The following is a 16,117-nucleotide window of genomic DNA, read 5'->3' on the forward strand; positions in this document are numbered from 1 at the left end:
TGATTCGGTGGGAAAGTAATTAATGAAATGCGTTTGAAAGACAAAAATGTTTGAATGAACACAGAATATGAAGTTTTTTTTTTCAGTTGTTTTTTGTATTTTTATTGAACTACATGAAGTAGACGAGTTTCATTATTTTATCTTTAAAGTCTTGGACATTAGAATTTATTCACTGGATACCACACTATCTATGTTTCAAACAGAAAGAATATTTGTTACAAAATAAAGAAACCTAAATGAAATTTAAGCCACACAACATAATAATAATATAAATAATATTTTTTTAATGTTTTGAATGTCAATCTTCTGAATTCAAACTGTTTGTTTTTTTGTTTTAACTATATGGTCGGAACTTTGGTTTGGGCCTCATTTGAGTTTGTGACACATGGACGTGATTTGCAATCTTGTAAAACTTTTTTTGTACTTTCTAAATAATTGTTGTTGTTCTTTTTAAATTCCCCCCCCCCCCCAAACTGGAAAAAATATTCTATCTTTTCATTGACTTCAAATTTTCTTTAAACAAACATCAATATTAAAGTTACTTATTTTAAAATGAAAAAAAACAACAAAAAAACTTGATTTTTCTGTTAATTAGCTAATACATAATTCTCGTAGCGTGCCGGTTCTGTGCTCATAAAGAAAGTCGCACAGCCCGCGAGCCGCATAGTTGACATACCTGGTGTACTGTGGCTTGACAAGAACTCTCGTCACCCCTGCAGAGCTATTATGTGAGATCTGCCTGGGTACTTTCCTTTGAACCAGGGGAAACAATTATATATATATATACAATTATAAATATATAAAAACGGTTATGATTTCTATGCGGGACATACAAACATACTCCTTACATTCTAATATACATATTTATATATTTATTTATTTATGTATTTATAAAGTAAATTTCCTCTTTTAGACCTTGTGATCTATATAAAAACATATATTCACATTTGAATAGAGTAAGATTTTAACATATTAAATATTGAAACGTTCCGGGATAAAAGACTACACCGTATAACAGCAATGGTACAATGAAAGAATAAAATAAGACACTGAATTTAAAGTACAACATAAAGCCAAATAAATTGCTCAGAAAGACACAGATAAAGGCAGATCCCTTATTTCGTATGCTAGTAAGAATGTATACATATACTCCTTCGTCCCTAGTACTATTAGAGCACGGAATGAGTTTAAAGTTTAAGTCATTGATTAACATGCTTGACTAGATAGACACACGAACAACGTAATCGTCTTCTTTTTTGAAGTAACGTCTGTTTTTGATAATATCTAGGATAAGCTAAGATAAGCTAAGGTGATCTCTTACTAATGAACAGTGACAGATAGTGACCTCGGCTTGATGACACTGCAGCGGGTGTTTTCTGGAATCTACATGTATAAATAAAGACAGGATGTGACGTTTCCTCGCGTGTTGTTCCAGAAGATACTAGCACTGTTTGTGCAAATTTGGAGGAGCGATTAGGGACTCTATATAAGCCAGAGAGTTAATGTGAGTCAGTCGTATGGAGTCGTAGGAAGTCATAGGTAGAATCGTCGTTACTGTTGTCTACTGTGCGAGACAGTAGAAGAGAGATGTGTACGACTCGATGCAAGTTAACTAGGGTAGAGTTAACTGGAGTGGACTACTGTCGTTAAAGTCTATACAGCGAACTACAGTGGACTTGAGCCGTTACAGTCGATACAGTCGATGTAAGACGTGTGCGGCTCTGATTCGGTAGACTTGAGTACGACTTGGTTCAGCTTTGTGAGACCTGGAGCGACACTGGGAAGTGTGTCGTTGGTCTGTTCTGTGGAATACGGCTCGATGCAAGTTGACAAGAGATGAATTGCAACGAAGTATAGCTAACTATAAACTGTCAGATATTGTAGTCTTCTACGCTACATGGCGAATTGTTAGAGTTAATAGTCAATAAAGTTATATGAAGCTGAAAGTTGAGTCGTCAAGTTCTTTGCAGTGTTTTTATTTGTGTGCCTACTAATACAGTTAGCCAGAAGATTCAGAAATACATAACAATATTCTAGACAGTTTAAAAATTTTCACTCAACATAAAATTTTTTACAAATATTTCATTGTTCTTTTTTTCCCTTTTACTTTAAACAAGTTTTGAATAGTTCCGAAATATTTTTGAAATTACAATTTCCAAAGAGCTCTTTATGCAAGAGGGGAAGAGACAATCTCATTCTTTCTGTTGCCTAGGGCATTTTTAGCAAAATTCTGAAGTGACCATTTTTTTGGTTCCCTTCTCAGTTGGTCAGCTCTCATTGTGTTGAGCGTTATGCACCGTTAACTGAGCAGCCGTGACCAGAGGATCAATACCCAAAGCGTTTATCGTCATCGGTTTCATTGTTTCTCTCGAATAGTCGTTCCAATCACGAGCTATCTTCATTAGCTGATACCGAGGCGTCTGCTCACTTTCATCGAAATTATCTCCTCTTGAATATTTTAGTTTTTATTTCAAACCCTCGTTACCCCCCTATGGCCTATACTAACACACTCACACGCACGCCCCTGTAAGCCTGGGGGCCCCCTATGTTATTATCACGGTCAAGAGGACGGAAACAAAGCCCATCTAAAATAACAGTTTTTCGCAGACTGACCAAAAAGGGTGACCTCCTAGTGCAGTGAATGCAGTCCGTAGGACCCCCTCTAGGCGGAGAACGACGGCCACTGTAATAAGACTATTGTCATGGAAAGAATGGGGAGTGATCTTGTTATAAAAGCTCACTCTGACCAGCTAGTCCTCTTTATGTCACATGTTAGTTCTTTGAAGCCACGAAGGTTGGTTAGTTATCAAACTCAAAGAACTTTCTGACAAGGATTGTTCCTATCTTGCAAAATGATAATCCTCGACATTAACTGCCTCCGGCTGTTGGCGACATTTCTATTGGCAGTTAAAGTATTTAAATTGAAGCCAGCAGATAGTATACATTAAACTATCAGACTGAATACATCGCCTACTAAATAATCAAGATAAAGGCTTCTATTGGGAAACATTTGTGGAAAGTATTTATTTTAAGAAGAGTAGGATGTTTCGGTGTGAGGTTTGGTTAGCTAACAAGAGGATGGAAGTTTGAATCCATATTTCAACCAGGATTTTAAAATTGAAATTTGAATGGCTTTGACTCGAGCAGAGTTGTGTTTGCTGAGCGCCCAAAGGAAGAATTGAAAATCAAAGATCTCTCTTGTCGTGTTATAGAGAGATAGTGAGGAAATGCCACCCCCCACCCCATTTTCGATAGGATCTCATGATATGGGTTTTAAAAATAAAACTTCATAAACATTTGTATTTCTTTCCATTGTTTTATATCCCCCCCCAGTCCCCTCCAAATACATTTATTTAAGTCTCCCGACATGCCCCTGCCACGAGCGTTTTCAATAAATAACAAGCAAAATATTTTTTTTTAATAATTTGAAAAAAATATCTAAGGGGAAGAACCGTTGGGGCACCACACAAGATTTTTCGACCGTCTTTTTCCATTCCTCTCTGTCTTTCGCCTTGGATAGAACCTTTTTCTAATGGCAGGCCAGTCCATTCTTTTATGTTGTCTTCCATTCTCTGTCTGTCTCCTCTTCTTTTTCCTGGTACTGTTCCCTGAAGAAGGGTCTTAGCTTACGTTTTTTTACATTTACACCAGTTAGCAGGTGCGGCTTCTATGAGATTGGTAAAAAATAAACCACGCTTGTATTTTATTTATATTGTATAAAAGGAGTTTACATTAAATAAGTGTGTTAACTATTTAAAGAACAGATCAAGTCTAATCAAATACAGAAAGTTGGGATCCTGCTCTAGACAGAGGCAGTTAAGTTTACTTACTAAAAGAACAGAGTTTACTATTTCTAATAGCATGTTGTATTGAAAATTTACAATATGGCTTTAAGTCACTTGACTATTATAGGTTGTGACATTGGGATAGTTCACTTAGATGTAAACATTGCACATTGAGGACACTATTATTTTAGTGTAAATGAACTGTACTACATAAACTGTATGTCTTTGAAGAGCTCGAGCCAGTAAGTAGGTCAGATTGGAAATGTAATGCATTGATAAACGATGTATAGGCCTACAACTAAACGCCTAGACCCAAAAATACATAAAATTAAAATGTTATTTAACCTTGGTTAGGCCAATAATAGAATATGCATCCTCTGTCTGGGACCCCTCAACTCAAGAAAACATTAAGAAACTGGAACAGACACAAAATAGAGCAGTGAGATTCATAACAAACGAATATTCACATTTGACTAGAGTAACACCTTTAGTAAAATCACTAAATTTAGAAAGCCTTCAGGACAGAAGGCTCAAAAGTAAAGTAGCAATTATACATAAAACACTGAACCATAATCTTCAAATACAAAAACAAAATTTAATAAAATACTCAGAAAGACACAAAGATAAAGGCACACTCCTCGTTCCATATGCTAGGACAAATTTGTACAAATACTCCTTCTTCCCTAATGCTATTAGAGCATAGAATGGGTTGCCTGAGCTAGCCAGGAAAACCAGTGACTTGGCAGAATTTAAGTCATTGGTTAATATGCATGACTAAATGCATGACGCGTAGGACGTAATCATCTTCTTTTTTGAAGTAACGTCTGTATTATATAAGAAGATAAGAATAATGTCACAACCATCCAATGGCAAATATTAGCTATGGTTTTACAATAGTAATTTGAGAATGTGTAGATTAGTTTGTAATTTTAAAATACTTTGCATATGTTGTTATTTTATGTTCTGTTATAAGACAGGGTAAACAAAATAAATGAATATTTTTCAGAATTAAATCCAATCCAAGTTTGTCCATTCCATTGAGTCTTTCTAATCAACAAAAAAAAAAAAAAGGAGATCTATTTGAACCCGGTCATCAAGGACGAAAAGAGAAGCCATTTTTTTTAATATTCAAAAAAAAAAAATACTTGCCATTTGTGGCAACTATTTGAGTGTCCAGCCGTCCACACACGTCCACCTGCCTGCACTCCAGCGTCCAGTTTGTGTCCACTGTTTACACACGAAATGACTAGAATGACCTCGTGTTTATTTAAGGGCAAACTATTTCTTTTTTTTTCCCTAACAGTTCTATCTTCGCCCGTCATATTCCGAGAGACAGAGAGAGAGAGAGAGAGAGAGAGAGCTTGAAAAATATTGAGGATAGAGTGTGTTAGAGAGTATAGAGCGAAAAAAGAAAAATTGAAGAAAAACAGAGAGAAAAAAACAACAAGGAGCAAAAAAAGATTAGAGAGCATGAGAAAGAGAAAGACCAGAAGGGTGAAGGGGAATGTTTTGGAGGAAAAGATTGGCAACTTATTTAATTATTTTTTGTGTGTGAATAAAAAATCTAAAGGGAGGGGGTTCAGATTTTTTTTCCTGGAGACTATGGATTCATTTTTAAAAGCCTTAATTTACTCTTTGCTACGTATACCCCTGTTGTTATTATAAAAGCAAACATAATTAGTACATATTGATATCAATCTTATTTCATTCTCGAAATCCCGCAATACAGTCTTCAAGGCCAATCACCCTTTAATGGCTTTTACCGTCACAGCTACCCCGAGAGTCATGTGAAGATTGGAAGTGAAATAAGACAAATACATTTACTTAGCAGACACAAGCTGACTGAAGAACTCACATTAGGTAATTTATTCAATTATTTCCCCTTGTACTGTGTTTCAGATATCCTACTGAAAGACTACAATTATATTTGTGGATATGCATGGGTGTACATGTTGCCCGTGCATTCGGTCGTGTATGCTTCATATTTTTTTCTCATTTTCAGAATTACATCAAATCCAAGTTTGTCCATTCCAACAAGTCTACAATTATATTTGTGGATATGCATGGATGTACATGTTACTCGTGCATTTGGTTATTCATTCTTATTAATTTCTTTAAATTTTGGTGAAAATATTTTTTTTTCTGGATGATAAGAACTAAGTCAGTCTATCGCTATCGAGGACAACCACTTCTGACATCCAGATGGATAGAAGGACTTGGTTCTTCATCTCTGTGTTAGGGTAAACATTCATTCATTCTCTATCTCTGGCACTACCAGCATCGAGATTCATCAAAGAAAGTAAATTTCATAACCAGCTTCACGTGTCTCTTAGTCTGTTGAACCATTGGGGCACCACGCATGACCTGACAACCATCTCTTTCCATTCATCTATAGCTTTTTGAAAGTCGGGGATGCGCAGTGGCTGGGTGGAAAAGCGGTTGGCTTCCGAAAAGGAGGGTCCCGGGTTCAAATCCTGTTTTTTTTTTCATTTCTGAATCTTTAGTGCGCCTCTGACTCGCACAGCTCTACTGGGTACCTGACATTAGATGGGGAAAAGTAAAGGCGATTGGTCGTTGTGCTGGTCACATGACACCCTGCTAGTTAACCGTAGGCCAAAGAAATAGAAGACCTTTACATCATCTGCCCTATAGACCGCATGGTCTGTGAGGGTAAGTTTACTTACTTTTTTTTATTGTCAGATGAAGAATGTCCTTATGATCTACTGAGCCTGCAGCAGTATTGCCCTCTTACTGGTCAGTAGAATCATATTCTTCATCACATTACTATCATCGTAAACATAAGCTCATCTCTGGCACTACCAATTAAGCGAGTCCTCATCCTGCTATTTACTTCTGAATTCTTCAGAGCAGTTCTTCAGTTTCGTCTGAAGAGAGACCTTCGATTGTTCACGAGACTTGAAGTCACACTGCATGCAATTCCCAGAGTTCCTAATCCCCATATAGTGTAGTCGACGGTTTGCAACCCTCCCTCTCCTCACACACATGATTTGCACATTCACACACACACACACACACACACTTATACTAGGCTGCCACTCACTCCCGCCGTGTGTGTTTGTAATTTGATTTACTCCCACAGCAGATCGTCTCCGTGTTCCCGTAATCTGTACAAACGTCATAAATGACTTCCGTAAACAATTCTTTATTGAATCACGTGGGCAGTGGTCATCGAGGAATCTATACAATACGAGAGGAAAAAGGTCCTCGGCCGGACAACGTTTGGGCCATCTGTGGGCAAACCAAGGAATGGGGTAGGGGGTCAGCGGACAATGGGAAATGTGGACATTAGAAGGAAAGTTCATCAGCGAAATGAATTAGTGTAATTATAGGACTGGACATGAGGGAAACAGTGGCGTAACTATAGGGACCACAGACACTGGCGTATTCTTGGGTCCGGCAGTGGTGAGAGCCCTGCATGAGTACATACATTTTAAGTAGTTTGCTGCTATAAAGTATTAATCAATTCCTTTGCTTGATGCTGATTAAAAATAAGGTCAGTCATAACAGATTTATACCAAGCAAATTCATTTCCAATAATGTATCGCTTTTCTTTCCCAACGAACGTGCCTTAAAACAACAAGACTTCATAATAACAACAACTAAAAAGGTCATTTGTCCACGTATCTGTAAACTTTATGCAAACATAACTTTATGTAAACATAATGAGATTTTCCACTTTATTCAAATTAAACAGTACTAGTGTGAGTTCAATATTTATACACTAAGTTGATTAATTATGAAGACTTAGGGGCTTTGTTAAGAGATTGAAACTAGGTTTGTCTCATTCATGTCCCCAATAAAACACACACACACAACTACATTTATTATAAACTATTCAAACGTGATTAAAGCAAAATTTCAGACTCATACATTGCAAAATAGATTGAGGCAAAGCACGTTCCTGAAGATGAAAATCAGAACCAGTGTTATATTCCCATGTAATAGTGTGGACAATACCTTTCTAATCTGTGGTTTATAAGAACAGAAACGATAAAGAAATATAAACATAATATGACGCTAAATAAGAAACGAATAATTGCAGAAAGGTTTACTAAGATCTAGACTTAGGTATAGAAATAGTTTCCATGATTATTGTACCAAGAGTATGAATGAATGTTTTATTTTAACGAGCAAAAGGTTTGTAGGACTAAAAAGTTCTTGCTCTAGTTCTGTACATTGTATTAGGGAAGTTTTCGAATGCTTTCACAATGATAACAATTAATCAGCTGTCAGTGGTCATTTCTCAAGTGACCCGAACATGTTTGACCCTCAGAATAGAAGGGGCCAATGCCCATCAGATCCTCACTGGGAACCATGACGAGTTCCTCCCAGAAAAAGGAGAAATACATTTGTCTCCCATTGCTTCTACTTCCCACAGACTCCAAGGGAAAAAAAAGATTTATTCAAATGAGTTGTTCAAAGGATGTATGGGAAGAGATTGAAGGGTGAAGAGGTCATTGAATCAAATTTATGGAAGATTGGACATTTGTTTTAGTCCTTTTCTACTTTTTGTTCGCTCCACGCGTTACGAATATTTGTATCATTTTAATAGAAACGAAAACGGATATATTTTTATTGAAGCAATAACGAAATAGTACACAAATTTATGGTTACAATAAAGTGGACCAAAATAAATGCGAAGTGACAAAATAAAATGAAAGACGTATGTTACAGCTTTCTACTAAATCTTTATTTCAATAGCTCTCTAGAAACCTAACTTAGTGTCTCTCCAGTTCTAGGTGTCCCTGAGTTCAGTGGTAATTACATCAGACACTTAACAACTCGATCAAAACACAGAAACTTCATGACACATATTACACGCTGGTCTCTTCTTCTCTCTTTCTCTAAGACTAACACACTTCCGGTCATTCGCGCACACATTTCAACTGACATATATCTGTAAAAAAAAAATAGATTATACTGTGACGATACGAAACTTGCATACATAAGTTCATTTTAGTTTTTCCCAGCAAACCGTGAGAAACTTAATTTTTAACTTAAACAATTATTTTCTTGTCCACCCATAACTAATTTCTTGTAGGATTTATCCCCCCTCGCACGTTTCTCACGGGACGAATCTCGACATAAAACATTAACTAGCTTCTCCAGGGCTAACTTTTAGTTTTTGACCGCTGGACAGGTGACCCACACACACAATATTCGCTTCACCTGCGCTACGCGCTGCGGACTAATAACTTTTCACACCTATTTCTCCCCCCTCCCCCCCCCCCCCCGCAGAATACGCATCGCTCTAAGAATAGCGTTGCAATCGGGCTGGACAAATGCATATTCACCTTAGTCCCTACTCTCACGGTACAGGCCATAAATCGGACATGACGCCTGACATGCCCAGTACATAGATACATGTGAGAAAATCAGCTAGCTATCTTCCCCACCCGTTAAACAAAATGCCCCAACTATATATAGAGAGACCAAAGCATTCCAAGTTAGGCCCGCTAGGATTCTTACAGTCTCCTCTGTTAGGAAGTTTAGTTGTGAGATTTCATTAGGGACAAACGGGTAAGTGTAAACATTTTACTATACTCATTTTATCTCATAGGAATGTGTGAGTACACACTAGTACACAACCACGTTCCCCGTCATTACATTATGACTTTACTATGTATGTACATTGTACTATTTTATGTCGATACTATATCTTCATATAGTAATACTAATGCCGCTATGGTTGTCTACATTTGAAACCATAGTTATTATATATGATTTTGTTATGTTTCTCCATTCCTGTATTTTAGTGATGGATGTAAACAATAACCTTTCGTGAATCTAAGTACTGTCTAAGAACTTAGATCACAGTGCTCTAAACTTACAGAGCCCATGTGAAATTAGTCATTTCACATTTCTGTTGTATATCCCTCAAACATGTTATTATGTCTCCCACCCTTGTGAACTTATAGTTCCTTGGATGAATGTAATTTTGATTAACTATATCAAACACTTATTACTGTAGCCATATCCCTAATATTTTATTTTCATCTTATCCTTTAGTATATAATATGCTCATTCCCCATTTTACTGTAACTGATTACTTATTGCCGTAATCTCATTTAATGGATGAATCTTAGCTAGTATCATCCTACATTATATGATGACACATTTACTGTAGTTATCTTACCTGTATTTTGTTTGCTATTGAGTTATACGCATGCTTTAAGATTTTATACATGATTGTCTTAAATGCCTTATTGGGATTGATACCAATGCCTACATCTGAATGATTGCAAGGCATATGGGAATCCCTGCTCAATACCTTTAGGAGGTTCCTAATTGTCTTTCTTATCCCCAGCCTGGTTGCTACCCCTGGTTGCTACCCCTGATTGCTACCCCTGATTGCTACCCCTGGTTACTACGCACGATTGCTACAACTACCAGATCTCCATAGAAAGCTGTAACCGAGGCAGACCACACCAGATACACCCCCCCCCCCATTACATACCTGTTAGCAAGAAGGCATCGCCTACTGTCCTTGGCCTTAACATATTGCCCAGTGTCCACAGTGCCCTATACTGCCCAGTATCATCTGCCCAGTACCCGGCCCAAACTGTCCACTGCCCAATAGTTATTGCCTAATGCCGACAGATTAGAGCAACCTTCGCAGCAGAAGACAAATTGGTGTTGAGTTAGCACGGCTCTCTACGAGCTAGAGATCACAGCTGAGAGATCGTCCCACTACAACTTAGTCTGCAGCACCAACCATCTCTATTGCTAAACAGGCAGCGGCCTCACCCTAGAGCCAGCTTGCCTATAGCATAGAGAACATCCCGAGCCGACGTCCTAAGACAGAGCCGGATGACTCATCCTTCTGAGTGCCAGTCCTTCGACCGCCAGAAGACGACCCACGGGCTAGCAGCTAAGAAAAATAAGTAGCAGACATAGGAACATTCTTCTCCTCCAATCACTCAATAATTAGCAATCCATGATGAACAGTTATTTTAGATATTAGCATCTTTACTTCTTTTATTTTCTTAATTATAATTTTATTTAATCATTTATCTCCTGTAAACTTTCATTTATTAAATTATTTTATTTTTAAACGTATAATATTGGTCTGTTCTTACTGTTAGTTGCGGTGTGCCTGTACAAAATCTTATATGTGAGCGGGATAAAATTAATAAAATTTCCCCTAGACATAAATAAACAAGCCAAATATTAACTAATTAACATCTCGTCACATATAAATGGGGGCCTGTCCGGGATCTGAAACTAGAATCCTATATTAGACAGGCACAGGCATACAGCAGTAGAACTTTCCTAAATTTAACATACTTTCATTATCTTAAAGTAACGGATTGCAAACGGAGTGAAGAGTGTTACTAGAGTCTTTATATTATATCTATCTTACTTTAGATGTTATCACATATCAACTTTGTATAATATTATTATTTGTGGTTATTTTAAGTAGCATTACTGTGCTTAATATTATATTATTATTACGGGCAACGTGGTTGTTTCATACGGGCATCATCTATTTCTTTTTCTCAAGTACTATCCATCCTTTCAGTCTTATTAGTCCCCCATTCATTTCTCTCATAAATAATGGCCAGCAATACTAGATCCAAGACTGACTCTGACAGAAAACTTAAAATACAGGAACTGACAGAGACAGCGGCATTGTTAGAGTTAGAGGGTCCAAGTCGCTCTGACTACATCCGACAAAAGTTGGATGAGTGGGAGAGACGAGAATTCGAGTTAGCAATAGAGAGGGAGAAAAATGAGCACGAGCTAGCCAAAGATAAAGAAAAACATGAGCACGAGTTAGCCATGGAGCGGGAGAGACAGGCAACCGAAAGAGCTAGAATAGCTCAAGAGAATGAGACGGCTCGCACAGTAGCCGATTCTCAGCCTGCTAGCCCAGCTTCCAGCCAAGGGTCCTCAAGTAGCTCACCAAACATCCCCTTCGAGCCCTTCGATGAGAAGAGCGAAAGTGTTGAGGTTTACTTAACACGATTCGAAGAGGTGGCACGCTATTATAGCTTGCCCAAGGATAGGTGGTGTTTTAGACTAGCGCAATGCCTTCGAGGCAAAGCTTACGAGGCTTACACAAAGCTCCCCTCATACCAACGGGAGGACTTTGAAGCCCTAAAAGAGGCACTATTGGTTCAATTTGAGCTAACCTCTGATTCATACCATAAGAAGTTTCGAGGGTCCCGCCTTGAGCGCAAAGAAACTTATGTCAATCTTTGCGACAGGCTGGACAAATACCTCGGAAAATGGCTAGCCCTCAGCAAAATGCCCGAAACATTTGAAGGTCTTAGAAACCTTATTCTGGCTGAGCAGCTTCGAGACTGCCTAACGCAGGAAACTCGAATATATGTCAATGAGCAACAGGCGACTGACCCTTCTGACATTGCAATTGCTGCAGACCGATACATAGCTGCCAGACGAGACCAGAAAGCTAAGACACCCGTAACAGAACCACAATCTAGCGAAACCTCCCCTGCCCAGCCCACACCTCACAACCAAAATCAAAACAACCAGGCACGTGTCCCTTCACAACACCCATCCAACCAGTCGAACCGCCCTCCCCATCAATCACGCCAGAATAATTCCTACCACCCCCCTCACCGTGACTCACATAACACGCGTGACGACAGGAGGACTCAACAACAACATGCCCCACACGTCGTATCGGCCCTGACGACCGTTCGACGGCTCAAGACTGGTAACCCTGTAGACCCTCAAATCCCATGTGTACCGCCACACCCCTCTACATCACCCCCAGGTGTAGAGCAGGCCCTAATAAACGGCGTTCAAACTTATATCATGTTTGATACAGCCTGCTCTTTTACTTCCATAATAAGGGAAGCGCTGATTGATTCGGCAGATCTCACCGGTGAAACGGTAGAGATCCAAACCGTCGACAAAACTACACCTCCAATGGTCTTGCCCATAGCGAGGGTTCATGTAGAATGTCGATACGTGCACGGGACCATAAACGCCGCTGTTATGGAGTCACCCGTGTACGACTTTATTCTTGGCTCCCAATACGTACCATTAGGAAATGTCAAGAAGCCATATTTTTCCCTGCCAGTCGGTAGAACGACTAGACAGAAGGATGGCCCAAATCAGTCAAACACTGGGCGCCATCACTCAACACCTCAGTTCAACCGAACTAAGGAAATTAAACCCCTAATTCCTGGCATTGACAGTGTCAGACGGCGTTGGTATGGTCAACAATCTTGGCCCCCACGTATAAATATGATACCTGCATGGAATCACAAAGGTGGTAGTCACCACCGATTCCCGCCCAGTCCATCATGTTGCAACTCCTCCCCATCACCCCCCACTGCTTCAGGTAGGACGCACAGGTACCCAAACAAACCTGACCTCAACCACAGGTCACGTTATTCTCCACCCAAACACAACAGTCCACGGTGGGATCGAAATTAGACTTAAAACGGATACCTGGACGCCCAATCTCCCTTACGAACCGGTCCTCGAATTCAGATTCATTTTTTTTTCCCCTTAGGACAATTAGACTGGACAACGACAAAGCTCAAATGAAACTTATATGCAAGTACTAATAGTATTCTGCGAATACTTTTTAAGTGGGTGGGTATGTGACGATACGAAACTTGCATACATAAGTTCATTTTAGTTTTTCCCAGCAAACCGTGAGAAACTTAATTTTTAACTTAAACAATTATTTTCTTGTCCACCCATAACTAATTTCTTGTAGGATTTATCCCCCCTCGCACGTTTCTCACGGGACGAATCTCGACATAAAACATTAACTAGCTTCTCCAGGGCTAACTTTTAGTTTTTGACCGCTGGACAGGTGACCCACACACACAATATTCGCTTCACCTGCGCTACGCGCTGCGGACTAATAACTTTTCACACCTATTTCTCCCCCCTCCCCCCCCCCCCCCCCGCAGAATACGCATCGCTCTAAGAATAGCGTTGCAATCGGGCTGGACAAATGCATATTCACCTTAGTCCCTACTCTCACGGTACAGGCCATAAATCGGACATGACGCCTGACATGCCCAGTACATAGATACATGTGAGAAAATCAGCTAGCTATCTTCCCCACCCGTTAAACAAAATGCCCCAACTATATATAGAGAGACCAAAGCATTCCAAGTTAGGCCCGCTAGGATTCTTACAGTCTCCTCTGTTAGGAAGTTTAGTTGTGAGATTTCATTAGGGACAAACGGGTAAGTGTAAACATTTTACTATACTCATTTTATCTCATAGGAATGTGTGAGTACACACTAGTACACAACCACGTTCCCCGTCATTACATTATGACTTTACTATGTATGTACATTGTACTATTTTATGTCGATACTATATCTTCATATAGTAATACTAATGCCGCTATGGTTGTCTACATTTGAAACCATAGTTATTATATATGATTTTGTTATGTTTCTCCATTCCTGTATTTTAGTGATGGATGTAAACAATAACCTTTCGTGAATCTAAGTACTGTCTAAGAACTTAGATCACAGTGCTCTAAACTTACAGAGCCCATGTGAAATTAGTCATTTCACATTTCTGTTGTATATCCCTCAAACATGTTATTATGTCTCCCACCCTTGTGAACTTATAGTTCCTTGGATGAATGTAATTTTGATTAACTATATCAAACACTTATTACTGTAGCCATATCCCTAATATTTTATTTTCATCTTATCCTTTAGTATATAATATGCTCATTCCCCATTTTACTGTAACTGATTACTTATTGCCGTAATCTCATTTAATGGATGAATCTTAGCTAGTATCATCCTACATTATATGATGACACATTTACTGTAGTTATCTTACCTGTATTTTGTTTGCTATTGAGTTATACGCATGCTTTAAGATTTTATACATGATTGTCTTAAATGCCTTATTGGGATTGATACCAATGCCTACATCTGAATGATTGCAAGGCATATGGGAATCCCTGCTCAATACCTTTAGGAGGTTCCTAATTGTCTTTCTTATCCCCAGCCTGGTTGCTACCCCTGGTTGCTACCCCTGATTGCTACCCCTGATTGCTACCCCTGGTTACTACGCACGATTGCTACAACTACCAGATCTCCATAGAAAGCTGTAACCGAGGCAGACCACACCAGATACACCCCCCCCCCCATTACATACCTGTTAGCAAGAAGGCATCGCCTACTGTCCTTGGCCTTAACATATTGCCCAGTGTCCACAGTGCCCTATACTGCCCAGTATCATCTGCCCAGTACCCGGCCCAAACTGTCCACTGCCCAATAGTTATTGCCTAATGCCGACAGATTAGAGCAACCTTCGCAGCAGAAGACAAATTGGTGTTGAGTTAGCACGGCTCTCTACGAGCTAGAGATCACAGCTGAGAGATCGTCCCACTACAACTTAGTCTGCAGCACCAACCATCTCTATTGCTAAACAGGCAGCGGCCTCACCCTAGAGCCAGCTTGCCTATAGCATAGAGAACATCCCGAGCCGACGTCCTAAGACAGAGCCGGATGACTCATCCTTCTGAGTGCCAGTCCTTCGACCGCCAGAAGACGACCCACGGGCTAGCAGCTAAGAAAAATAAGTAGCAGACATAGGAACATTCTTCTCCTCCAATCACTCAATAATTAGCAATCCATGATGAACAGTTATTTTAGATATTAGCATCTTTACTTCTTTTATTTTCTTAATTATAATTTTATTTAATCATTTATCTCCTGTAAACTTTCATTTATTAAATTATTTTATTTTTAAACGTATAATATTGGTCTGTTCTTACTGTTAGTTGCGGTGTGCCTGTACAAAATCTTATATGTGAGCGGGATAAAATTAATAAAATTTCCCCTAGACATAAATAAACAAGCCAAATATTAACTAATTAACATCTCGTCACATATACACACATACAGAAATACATCCGCGACAACGTAACTATAATATAACATATTATGATGTAAGATTTAAGATGTTAAGATATAGAATTTAACAACTTAAGATGTATCTATAATGCAACAAGTTAAGATAGAAGACTTACAATGTTAAGATGAAAGATATAATAATTTAAGATGTATCACTGTATCTATATTGTATCAAGTTAAGATGTGTCTATAATGTAATAAGTTAAGATGTGTCTTTAATGTAACAAGTTAAGATGTGTCTATAATGTAACAAGTTAAGATGTGTCAATAATGTAACAAGTTAAGATGGATCTATAATGTAACAAGTTAAGATGTGTCAATAATGTAGAAAGTTAAGATGTGTCTATAATGTAACAAGTTAAGATGTGTCTATAATGTAACAAGTTAAGATGTGTCAATAATGTAACAAGTTAAGATGTGTCTATAATATAG

At 38.6% G+C, this 16,117-nt stretch overlaps 1 protein-coding gene across 2 annotated transcripts; it reads left to right on the forward strand.

Moving 5' to 3' along the window:
• The first annotated feature begins 8,733 nt into the window (after positions 1-8,733).
• Positions 8,734-15,654, forward strand: LOC129927893 (uncharacterized). 2 transcript variants are annotated; one of them, XR_008779546.1, is made up of 2 exons: positions 8,734-13,987; positions 14,775-15,654. XR_008779546.1 is itself a non-coding variant. In XM_056039630.1 (2 exons), the coding sequence occupies exon 2, from the start codon at positions 11,364-11,366 to the stop codon at positions 13,215-13,217; it is 1,854 nt and encodes a 617-aa protein (XP_055895605.1). In that variant the 5' UTR covers positions 8,734-9,326; positions 10,114-11,363; the 3' UTR covers positions 13,218-15,654. The 2 variants fall into 2 exon arrangements, 1 of the variants encoding a protein (XP_055895605.1); XM_056039630.1 differs by having other exon boundaries at positions 8,734-9,326; positions 10,114-15,654.
• The last annotated feature ends 463 nt before the right edge of the window (positions 15,655-16,117 follow it).

Source organism: Biomphalaria glabrata, chromosome 8 (assembly GCF_947242115.1).
Source record: "Biomphalaria glabrata chromosome 8, xgBioGlab47.1, whole genome shotgun sequence".
Classification (NCBI taxonomy): domain Eukaryota; kingdom Metazoa; phylum Mollusca; class Gastropoda; family Planorbidae; genus Biomphalaria; species Biomphalaria glabrata.

Bases quoted from the DNA above. Each gene is read 5' to 3' on its own strand.
- LOC129927893 (XM_056039630.1), top strand. From the start codon at position 11,364: ATGGCCAGCAATACTAGATCCAAGACTGACTCTGACAGAAAACTTAAA.